This window comes from Lolium rigidum, chromosome 6 (assembly GCF_022539505.1).
Source record: "Lolium rigidum isolate FL_2022 chromosome 6, APGP_CSIRO_Lrig_0.1, whole genome shotgun sequence".
In the NCBI taxonomy this organism is placed as follows: domain Eukaryota; kingdom Viridiplantae; phylum Streptophyta; class Magnoliopsida; order Poales; family Poaceae; genus Lolium; species Lolium rigidum.
Window position 1 is genome coordinate 283,230,389 of NC_061513.1, and position 12,185 is coordinate 283,242,573.

At 42.3% G+C, this 12,185-nt stretch overlaps 1 protein-coding gene across 1 annotated transcript; it reads right to left on the minus strand.

The window, feature by feature from the left end:
* Window positions 1-2,928: 2,928 nt before the first annotated feature.
* On the minus strand, window positions 2,929-8,190 carry LOC124661032 (actin-interacting protein 1-2-like). Its single transcript, XM_047198894.1, has 6 exons — window positions 7,747-8,190; window positions 7,123-7,284; window positions 6,227-6,413; window positions 5,368-5,793; window positions 4,340-4,747; window positions 2,929-3,494 (listed from the first exon to the last, which is right to left on the minus strand). The coding sequence occupies exons 1-6, from the start codon at window positions 8,136-8,138 to the stop codon at window positions 3,237-3,239; spliced, it is 1,833 nt and encodes a 610-aa protein (XP_047054850.1). The 5' UTR covers window positions 8,139-8,190; the 3' UTR covers window positions 2,929-3,236.
* Between the last annotated feature and the right edge of the window lie 3,995 nt (window positions 8,191-12,185).

The window sequence follows — 12,185 nt, forward strand, 5'->3', positions numbered from 1 at the left end:
TTCGGTTGTTGATGAAGACGACGTCCACATCCCCGTTCCAGCGGGCAGCGGAAGTAGTAGCTCCTCTTGAATCTGACAGCACGACGGCGTGGTGTCGGTGGTGGTGGAGAAGTCCGGCGGAGCTTCACTAAGCGTGCGGGACGTGGTGGAGGAGAGAGGCCGCTAGGGTTTGGGGAGAAGGGGGCGCCGGCCACTAAGGGGTGCGGCCACCTTGGTGGTTCTTGGGTGGCCGGCCCCCTCCCCTTGGCCCCTCATTATATAGGTGGAACCCCAAGTGTTGGTCTCCAAGTCTTCGAATAAGACCCGAACCAAAAACCTTCCATATGGTGGGGAAACCTACCCAAGTTAGGATTCCCACTAGAGGTGGGAGTTCCACCTCCCATATGGGGGGGGTGGCCGGCCCCCTAAGGGGGAGTCCACTTGGGACTCCACCCCCACTAGGGTTGGCCGGCCATGGAGGTGGAGTCCCATGTGGGCTCCACCTTCCTTGGTGGTTTCTTCCGGACTTTTCTAGAACCTTCTAGAACCTTCCATAGAACCTTCCGCGTCATTTTAATTCACATAAAAATGACATCCTATATATGAATCTTATTCTCCGGACCATTCCGAACTCCTCGTGATGTCCGGGATCTCATCCGGGACTCCGAACAAATATTCGAACTCCGTTCCATATTCAAGTTCTACCATTTCAACATCCAACTTTAAGTGTGTCACCCTACGGTTCGTGAACTATGTGGACATGGTTGAGTACTCACTCCGACCAATAACCAATAGCGGGATCTGGAGATCCATAATGGCTCCCACATATTCAACGATGACTTTAGTGATCGAATGAACCATTCACATACGATACCAATTCCCTTTGTCAAGCGATATTTTACTTGTCCGAGGTTTGATCTTCGGTATCACTCCATACCTTGTTCAACCTCGTCTCCTGACAAGTACTCTTTACTCGATCTTGTGGTATGTGGTCTCTTATGAACTTATTCATATGCTTGCAAGACATTACACGACATTCCACCGAGAGGGCCCGGAGTATATCTATCCGTCATCGGGATGGACAAATCCCACTTGTTGATCCATATGCCTCAACTCATACTTTCCGGATACTTAATCCCACCTTTATAACCACCCATTTACGCGAGTGGCGTTTGATGTAATCAAAGTACCTTTCCGGTATAAGCGATTTACATGATCTCATGGTTATAAGGACTAGGTAACTATGTATCGAAAGCTTATAGCAAATAACTTAATGACGAGATCTTATGCTACGCTTAATTGGGTGTGTCCATTACATCATTCATATAATGATATAACCTTGTTATTAATAACATCCAATGTTCATGATTATGAAACTAATCATCCATTAATCAACAAGCTAGTTTAAGAGGCATACTAGGGACTTCTTGTTGTCTACATATCACACATGTACTAATGTTTCAGTTAATACAATTATAGCATGATATATAAACATTTATCATAAACATAGAGATATAAATAATAACCACTTTATTATTGCCTCTAGGGCATATCTCCTTCAAACTTTTGGAAGACTAAATTTATTTTCATGTTACTAGTTCGGAGAGAGTTGAATTGGTTTAAACGGTGAGCTCATTCCCTCCCACTAAGTGAGTGATAAGAGGAGATCACTAGTCTATATGAGTACTACCTTTATGTCTATGCAATAGTACATGACACTAATCTAAGTTTGACCAGCCTAATGTTATAGCCGCCGCATCTTTTTTCCACTAAAAAACTAGTAGCCGTCTCCACCTCCGCCTCTTCTGTAGTACATAGGTTTTTTTTCTAGCTGGGCATTGAAAAATTAATTTTCTCTAGGTATGGCTCTTAGTTCTGGACCTTTTTTTCTCGGGTTTGCCGCGAGAAAGATTATCCTTGCAATATTTGTTCCGACAATTACGTCCTCGACAATTGTTATTCATACACTCGACTCCCAGGCAACATAGACAATTTTTTCAGGTGATTTTTCCTAAAATACTGGTGATGGTATTCTTATTGATGTTGGTTGATTACTTTAATAGCGCGTGCCCGTAGCCTTGGCTGCTAATATTTAAAGGTCTATGGTTTGGCATCTAGAATTCCAAAGTTGTATCTGGAAAGAAGAAAGAGTTCAAAAATCTCATAGATTTGATCTTTTATTTTTTTTAAAATCATTGCAAGGTGACAGTAGTACACCAACCCCCAACATTACACAAAAAAGAACCTTATCGACCGTGTAAGAGCATCTCCAGTCGCGTCCCCCAAATGAGGTTTGGGGACCGCGGACAAGAAATGGGGCAAAAAGCTGTCCAGTCGCGTCCCCCAAAGCTAATTAGCGCCTCATTTTGTGTCCGGCGTCTAGAGTCTCTACCGGGGACGCCGGACACAAAAACAGCGTCCACATGCATGCATGCAGCCCCTAGTCCCCACATGCTAGTCTCTTTCCTTGCACTTTCTCTCACCTACTTTTCCCACATGGGGTGGTCCCTTCTATTAAAATGCATGCATCCGGACGCTGTTTGAGGGACGCGGCTGGAAAGGGCCTCTTTTTTGTACAGATTTTTGGTCTCTTTTGTCCGGCGCGGTCCCAAACGTGCCCCAAATCATTTATGCCGGACGCTTTTTGAGGGACGCGACTGGAGATGCTCTAAAGTCCGCATGCCCACGGGCCACCACCATGTTCTTTCCTTCATGGAAGCAACAAGCACCGCTTCTGGATCTTGTTCTCTCATTTGCCCTCACACCGGGAGAGAACCGTATACCCTGAACATTCTGCTGCTGCATTGCGATATTCTCAGCTTGGACATGTATCTTGCTTCGTGCCAATGCCATGGGTTTTCTCGAATGGATATGGTTATACAATCAACAAGAAACAACAGCATGATAAAGCTTGTTTATGATGAAAAGTACATATCGGTAGCTGTGGAATAGTGTTCTAAAAACAAGATGTATAGGTGTATGGTTCGTGAAAACTCAAGCAAAAAAATGTCAGTTATTAACAACTACTCCAGGGAGCAGACTCAAAAAACCACACACCAGCATCCCTGTATTCTCAGCCGCTCACAAAACTAGATGCATGGAAATAACGACAGTAGAGTTCTTCCTGGAGCATTACAAGAAAGCAAAGACTAAAAGGTGATGCCACGGCCTGTGGAAAAACAGCAAGACCATACGGGCAACAGCAAGCGAAGTTTATTTCAATCGACACTGAAGAAATGCTAACTGATGATGGTCGCCTATTGTTGTGGCAGTTTCCAGACGCGGACACAAGCGTCCTCACCGGCAGTCACCAGAGTATCGTTGTCAGCGAATGTGAGCCCGTGGACTCCGCCGAGATGAGCTCCCTTGATGGTGATGCGGCTGGATGCTGGCTTGTCCACGTCGTATATGATTGCACAGGTATCTATTGAGCCTGTGGCGACCAAACGACTGTCAGGTGACCAGGCCAGGGAGTTTACCCGAGCTGTGTGGAACAGCATGTTCTTCAGCTTTATCTGTGGAAGAAAGCAATATTAGATGCAGTGTAATCCAGATATGGTACACCAAGGGAGCAAGTTTCAGTTGGGAACAGTATTTCAGGTAAAGCGGTAGTGGACGGTACTCGTTCAAAACTTTAACAGCCATATAACCCTCATCCTATGTCTATCCATGCATTTAACTATTAATGCTAAATTCATGAGCTTATTTAACACAAAACATGAACAAAGGTTTCCGCCAGAAAGGCAAAAACAACATTGGTATGGAGTAATTTCTACTTGAAGGCATGTTCAATCACCCAAAAATCACTACAAGCTAGGTGCAACATGGTTGTCTCGGCAGACACATACTACCTCCATCCCAAAGCTTAAGGCCTATATTTTTTTCAGAAAGTCAAATTATGTCAAGTTTGACCAAGTTTTTATCAAAAATTATTAACATGAAAAGTACAAAATCAATATCATTAGATAGATAATGAAATATATTTTCATATGGTATCTACAAAATATCATATTTTTTCATAGATTCTTCTAAAAGTTTGTCAAACTTTACTTCGTTTGACTTTTCAAAAAAACATAAGCCTTAAGCCTTGGGATGGAGGTAGTAATAGTTAACACACGATCAACTGAAGGGAAGGGCATATTCAGAACCAGCACAACAAATTTGGGATATATTCGGAATGAGAAATACTTTGAGGGCATATTAAGAACCAGACTAATTATTACGGAAAAATTAAAAAAAAAACTCTGAATGTACATGCTAGATAATGTAACGCCTAACAATTTCTGACCTAATAAGAAAGTCTAGCATCCATTATTGGGCAAGTAAAAAAGATTAAAAAAAAGTGATAAAATAACAGTACCTCTCTAGTTGCCCGATCCCATGCAACAGCTTCCCTGTTGGTATCAGCAGAAGCAAACATGGAAACATCTGGTGAATAATGTATGGTAGTAATAGCACCCCGGTGTTTTTCAAGTACCGCTTCTTCTGTAACAGTATCCCCGCTGATAGAATAAATTCGCAGTTTCCCGTCTTGCGCACCCACGATAGCTTCAGTGCCATCAGGAGAAACAGCAGATGAAGTGATAGTATAACTAACTTTGGTTGTGGAAGTGACTGTTGTCTTGTGCAGCAATACGATCGCAGAATCTGTGGTAATCAGTGCAAATTCAGGTAGCTGAGCTGCAATGTTTAAAGCATTTGGCTGACCTCCGACATCAACTGACTCAGCGTCTCCACACTGATTTCCATTAATAGGAATTCTAAAGACCTGTTTTCAAGGAAAATACATAAGCTCCTCATCATAAGCCTAACCATTGCCCAAACAGAAAAAAGAAGGCCATGACAATCTTCAGTCCAATTGTTAATTTTATGGGGAGTGATGAAATTAAACTAAACAAGCCACATACCAACAGATTTGTAGTACTCCGTCTGATCGGGGTTTTAGTTCATTTTAGTTCAAAATCTGAACTAAAACACCGACACTTCTTATGGATCAGAGAGAGTATTATTTTTGGGCAACGGGACCAATTACTACACAACGTGACACATGAAGGTGTTACTAAACTTGCATTTCAATCCAGCAACCAAGTGCAATGAACTTAAATCCCATGATTGATACCATCTATATCCGATAATGAGATACAAATATATTAGAGTGATATCATATTGATGAGCTAATATGGGCTAAAAATGCAAGACATGGTTCTTTTAGTAAGCCTATCATGTAAGCTAAGCGTAGAGACAATGATTACCACTTCATATTTAAATGGTTAAACCTATACATAACATGAAGAGAAAGCAATCCCAATAAATATAAAATTGATTTACTCTGACATAATCTGATAACACTAGCCACACAGATCACCTAGAGGTTTTCTTAGTTCTTACCTTGTTATCATAACCTGAAGTGATCAGCTCCTCTTCTGCTGCAACAAAGCATTTGATCTGGGTGTTGTTCTTACGAATCAACCTGCCACCATATCCAACACCATGTATCCATCTTATGATGACACCATCGTAGCTTGTAGATAGCATAGTTCTTGGGTTACTTTGAGGAAAGTATACCAGAGAACTAACAGTCTTCAAATGTCCTGCAAACGACACTGGCTCTTTTTCTGGATTGCTTGCCGAGAAGACGTTGAATGTCCCACCAAGAGAGACTGTGACAAGATGATCATTCTGCCAGAGGCAACCCACAAGCATGTCATCTACACCACCTATACCAGGACAAACCAGAGTTCTGTTCACTTTTCCACTGGCATCCTCCATGATATCCCATATTTTCGCAGTTTTATCAGCAGAAACTGTTAGAACCTAAATGTACAAGCAACAAACAAATTGCAATTAGGAATAGACCTGAGGTATGATCGCTAAAAAAACACCTGAAGGTATGAGCAACAAAGATGTCGCCATTAAGAATAGATACACATGCCAACCATAATTGCTTAGAGCGAGACAAACTAATTGACTGGTAGCAAAGATGCATTAATACCATTGAAGTACCCTAGCTAAAGATTAGATTATAGTTTCAGCTAGAGACAGTAATGCATGTGCATCCTAGGTACAGAAATCTTGCAAGTACAGGATAAATAGTTCCAGTTTTGCAGGTATTATATCACCAATATAGATAGATCATGCTTTATGATTAACAGGAACAGACCAAGCCCAATCTCGATGGACCAGAAACTGGTGACATTAAGTATGTGTGCAGTAACTGATATCAGGGAACAACTCGTATTAAAATTACTTGTTTACTGTCAGGACTCCAGCTAACAGCATATATGCTCCCAGTATGACTGTCTTCACTGGATAGTTCTCCGATCTTGTCACCAGTTTTTCCATCATATATTAAACCCTTCTTATCTGAACTCACAGTAATAAACTTGCTTCCATCAGGAGCATACCGGATACAGTTAACAAAGTTAGAGTGATCCCTGAAATTTAAAGGGAACAGACAATATGAAATTCATGTCTAGGAGTCCAAGAAAGAAAATAAATTACAAGATGAAACAATGGTCCATAACAAATGAAAAACAAATAAGTATTTCTGAAATATGGAGCAAACATGATTCCTACATAGCCTCCACTCAGTGGGAAACATCATAAGGGAGCAATATGTAGAATCTAAGTACTCCAATTGCATATCATGTTCTGTCACCATACTTAAGCATAAGCTAAATTCATGGATTAAGCTGCCACAAAACTTACAGCTTCAACAAGCAAAATGTAATCTCTACATAATCCAAAGAGGAAACCAACAGCAAACAAACTGTCTTTGTAGGTGACAATAAACATAGCGAGTGCTACTCAAATCATGGACTCTCAACTAGATTTAGGAGTATACAAACAGAGACAATTTTGCGGTTTAGCATCGTGTGTTCAGCGCTACAGTTCAGATAAGCAAAATTCTGTAAGGGCAGTATTAAAAAGACACGGGGAAATTAGGACTACATATGGTACCGTACGCATGCACAAAAACAGTAGTAGATTAGATATATGATTTTTTTTTGTTAAGATATTCTCTATACACAGGCAAAGCAGAAAGATAAAGAAACAAGCCTTGGAACCCAAAAGCTACGAGAACACACTTTGCAGTAAGCGTCTGAAAGTAATAAAGTATGAATGTCCGAATTCACTGCTGACCTTATGGAGTGCTTGAATTTGAATGGTGGCCCTTCATAGAAATTCGCGAGAAAATCTTCACCGCACGTCACAATGCGAAACGGCCGTGTTGGCTTGAAGTCGCAGCTCAAAACTCTCTTTGAGTGCCCATCGAAATCGCCGACCGTGCTGCCTGAGTCCCACCTACACATTTGGGAGAATTCAGCATGTAAGATTATATACCCGGAGTGAAACAACACATAACAAGACGCGGTGCAAACAGCATGCCATTCTCTCATGTCCCTATCATCTTCGTGAAAAATCACCCCCAATTACCTGAAGGAAATTCTCATAGGTTACATCCATCAACGGATTCTTAGTGCAAAATTATGTGAATCACCTTCTCACCATAGAAATTACAGGGAAAGACAAGGTAGATCGTGTATTATTATTAGATTAGAGAATGATTGAGCCTTAAAGTATAACCAAATGTCAATGGCAAGCTATCATAAATGACCCCTTAAATTGAGACAAAATCTTCACCGAGCCTAGGATTGTTAATGACAGATCATTGATGACAAAATTCCCCCAAATCCTTGTACGAAATCTGCCGAGATCAATACGGAATGGGCAGGAGACAGATAGGGGTGGGAGCGATCCGCTTACATGAAGGCGCGGACGAGGGATTTCCCCTTGCCGTCCCCTGATACGACGATGCGGAGGCCGTCGGGGGACCATCGGAGGTCGTCGACGCGGCCGGAGATGGGGCGGAACTCGGCCTTGAGCGCGCGGTCGCCGTTGCGGCCCCAGACGCGGACGCATCCGGAGGCGTCGGCGGAGGCGACCCACTCGCCGTTGGGGGAGATGCGGGCGACGGTGGTCGGGTAGGCGTGGTCCGTGTATGCCCAGGCGTCGAGCGGCGCGTCGAGGCGGCGGAAGATGACGCTGCGGCCGGCGCAGTAGACGATCGTGTCCGTCTTGGGGTCGCCCCCCAGCAGGATGCCCCGCCCGCGCTCCGTCGCCGGCGAGCACGCGTACGTCTCCTGCAGCTTCGCCATTTTTGGGGCGCTGCGTCTCTCGATTGCCTTGGTTTGATTGATCTGGGAGGGAGGAAGGGGGCCGCGAGTGGGATGGGAGTGGACGGTGGTTATGCGGTTACGGCATGGGGCTGGTCTGTGTACGAATGGTGGCGCCCCGTAGGGGATTTTGCTGTGTGATTGACGGGTGGGGCCAGGAACAAATGGGTCCCATAATTCAGTGAGAACGAGGACCTGGCTGATCTGCGATGATAGGCGTCTGTGGGTCCATAGAGACGCGGCCACTCGCATAGCAATATAGCATTTTATTTTTATTTTTGTTTACAACATCTTCAGGAATGGAGATTTGGTGCGCATAGCACCAGTGATCTGGGATGATAGGCGTTGGTGGGTCCATAGAGAGTCATGTTTTTTTCAAAATTGTCGTATAGTGGTAGATTTATGCAAAAAAAAATTGAGAAGTAACTAGCAAAAGTGCCCGTGCGTTTCATCGGGAGAAACAAATAGCCGAACACTTCAGCATACCGTATGTGTTGATACTTGTTAGCCATCTGATACGTCTCAAACGTATCTATAATTTCTTATGTTCCATGCTACTTTTATGATGATACTCACATGTTTTATAAACATTATATATCATTATTATGCATTTTCCGGCACTAACCTATTGACGAGATGCCGAAGGGCCGATTCTTTGTTTTACTGCTGTTTTTTGTTTCGAAATCCTAGTAAGGAAATATTCTCGGAATCGGACGAAATCAACGCCCAAGCATCTTAGAATTCCACGAAGCTTCCGGAACACCCGAGAGCCACCGGAGGAGAGCCACGGGGGCCCACACATGGGGCTGGCGCGGCCTAAGGGGGCGCCCTGTTGTGTGGCGGCTCCGTACCCCTCCGACTCCGCCTCTTCGCCTATTTAAAGGTCCACGACCTAAATCTTCGATACGGAAAAGCCACGGTACGAGAAACCTTCCGGGGCCGCCGCCATCGCGAAGCCAAGATCCGGGGACGGAGTCTCCGTTCCGGCACGCCGCCGGGACGGGGAAGTGCCCCGGAAGGCATCTCCATCGACACCACCGCCATCTTCATCACCGCTCGCTGTCTCCCATGAGGAGGGAGTAGTTCTCCATCGAGGCTAAGGGCATGTACCGGTAGCTATGTGGTTAATCTCTCCTCCCATGTACTTCAATACAATGATCTCATGAGCTGCCTTACATGATTGAGATCCATATGATGAGCTTGTAATCTAGATGTCGTTATGCTATTCAAGTGGATTTTACTTATGTGATCTCCGGAGACTCCTTGTCCCACGTGTGTAAAGGTGACGGTGTGTGCACCGTGTGGGTCTCTTTGGCTATATTTCACGAATACTTATTCATTGAGTTATGATTTGAGTTGGATGTCTCTATGAAATTGTGGTGTGTTAGTACCTCCTATGAATGCTCACGAGTGACGGCGTGGGGTGTTTATTAGTACTTGGGAATACATCTTTAAGGTTTGCCTACATGATAAATTAGTGTTCGTTATCTTGCCGGAGAGTAATTCAAAATAGCATAGTGAAGTGCTTATTTATATCCCTTTATGATTGCAATGTTGAGAGTGTCCACTAGTGAAAGTATGATCCTAGGCCTTGTTTCCAAATACGCAATCATCGCTTATTTATTGTTTTACTGCATTTTTACTTCTGCAATATTACTACCATCAACCGCACGCCTGACAAGCTATTTTTACGGCGTCGTTACTACTTGCTCATATTCATTCATACCACTTGTATTTCACTATCTCTTCGCCGAACTAGTGCACCTATACATCCGACAAGTGTATTAGGTGTGTTGGGGACACAAGAGACTTCTTGTATCGTGATCGCGGGGTTGCTTGAGAGGGATATCTTTGACCTCTTCCTCCACGAGTTCGATAAACCTTGGGTGATCCACTTAAGGGAAAACTGTCTGCTGTTCTACAAACCTCTTCTCTTGGAGGCCCAACACTGTCTACAAGAATAGAAGCACCCGTAGACATCAAGCACTTTTACGGCGCCGTTCTTGGGGAGGAAAGGTAAAAGGCACTCATACTCCGGTCCCAGGTAACTAAGTACTTTTACGGCGCCATTGTGTGAGTGTTCGAAGATATTTCCTTTAGATCCTGCAATTGCATCTTTTTGTTTCTTGTTAAACACTAGTAAGGCATAATGGAAAACATCTGTGAGCTTTTTATACTATTTCCTGAGTCAAGACATGAATGGTTAATGCGAAAATTAAAAAACATATGGAACCTTATTTGCATGCTAGTAGTAATATTAGTATGAACGCTTTGAACACAATTGTTGATAATGATATAGAAAATTCTAAGCTTGGGGAGGTCGGTTTTGATGAAAATGATCTCTTTAGTCCTCCGGGTATTGAGGAGAAAGTTTATGTTGATTATGATATGCCTCCCATATATGATGATTATAATGATAGTGGTCTTCTGGTGCCGCCTACTATGGAGGATAAAGTTTATTATGATGATTCTATACCTCCTATATTTGATGATGAGAATAATAATGATAGCTACTTTGTTGAATTTGCTCCCACTACAACTAATAAAATTGATTATGCTTATGTGGAGAGTAATGATACTTTTATGCATGTGAATAAGAATGCTTTATGTGATACTTATATTGTTGAGTTTGTTCATGATGCTGCTTGAAAGTTATTATGAGAGAGGGAAACATGGTTATATGCATCTTAATAATATTAAGTTTCCCCTCTTTATGTTGAGAATTGTGAAGTTACTCTTGTTTTATCTTTCTATGCTTGTTGCATTATGCTTCATGAATTTGTTTATTTACAAGATTCCTTTTCATAGGAAGTTGGTTAGGCTTAAATTTGTTTTGAATTTGCTTCTTGATGCCCTCTTTTGCTTCAACTACTATTTCTTGAGAGTGCATCATTAAAACTACTGAGCCCATCTTAATGGCTATAAAGAAAGCACTTCTTGGGAGATAACCCATGTGTTTATTTTACTACAGTAATTGTGTTTTATATTTGAGTCTTGGAAGTTGTTATTACTGTAGCAACCTCTCCTTATCTTTATTTTATTGCATTGTTGTGCCAAGTAAAGTCTTTGATAGCAAAGTCAATACTAGATTTGGATTACTGCGCAGAAACAGATTTCTTGCTGTCACGAATTTGGGCAGGGTTCTCTGTAGGTAACTCAGAAAAATCTGCCAATTTACGTGAGTGATCCTCAGATATGTACGCAACTTTCATTCAATTTGAGCATTTTCATCTGAGCAAGTCCAGTGCCTCAAAAAAATTTATCTTTACGGACTGTTCTGTTTTGACAGATTCTGCCTTTTATTTCGCATTGCCTCTTTTGCTGTGTTGGATGGATTTCTTTGTTCCATTAACTTTCAGTAGCTTTGTGGAATGTCCAGAAGTGTTAAGAATGATTATGTCACCTCTGAATATGTGAATTTTTGATTATGCACTAACCCTCTAATGAGTTTGTTTTGAGTTTGGTGTGGAGGAAGTTTTCAAGGGTCAAGAGAGGAGGATGATATACTATGATCAAGAAGAGTGAAAAGTCTAAGCTTGGGGATGCCCCAGTGGTTCATCCCTGCATATTTCAAGAAGACTCAAGCATCTAAGCTTGGGGATGCCCAAGGCATCCCCTTCTTCATCGACAACTTATCAGGTCACATCTAGTGAAACTATATTTTTATTCGGTCACATCTTATGTGCTTTACTTGAAGCGTCTGTGTGCTTTTATTTTTTGTTTTGTGTTTGAATAAAATCTGATCCACAATGCTAGTGTGGGAGAGAGACACGCTCCGCTGTTGCATATGAACACATGTGTTCTTAGCTTTATCTTAATGTTCATGGCGAAGGTTGAAACTGCTTTGTTCATTGTTATTTGGTTGGAAACAGAAAATGCTGCATGTGGTAATTGGTATAATGTCTTGAATAATTTGATACTTGGCAATTGTTGTGCTCATATAGATCATGTTTAAGCTCTTGCATCATGTACTTTGCACCTATTAATGAAGAACTACATAGGCTGATGCCATTAGATTTGCATTGTAAC

Bases quoted from the DNA above. Each gene is read 5' to 3' on its own strand.
- LOC124661032 (XM_047198894.1), bottom strand. From the start codon at position 8,138: ATGGCGAAGCTGCAGGAGACGTACGCGTGCTCGCCGGCGACGGAGCGC. The intron at 5,794-6,226 runs GTAATTTTAATA...TTGTACATTTAG, and splicing joins GGAGTCCTGACAGTAAACAA to GTTCTAACAGTTTCTGCTGA. The intron at 3,495-4,339 runs GTACTGTTATTT...TTTCTTCCACAG, and splicing joins GGGATCGGGCAACTAGAGAG to ATAAAGCTGAAGAACATGCT.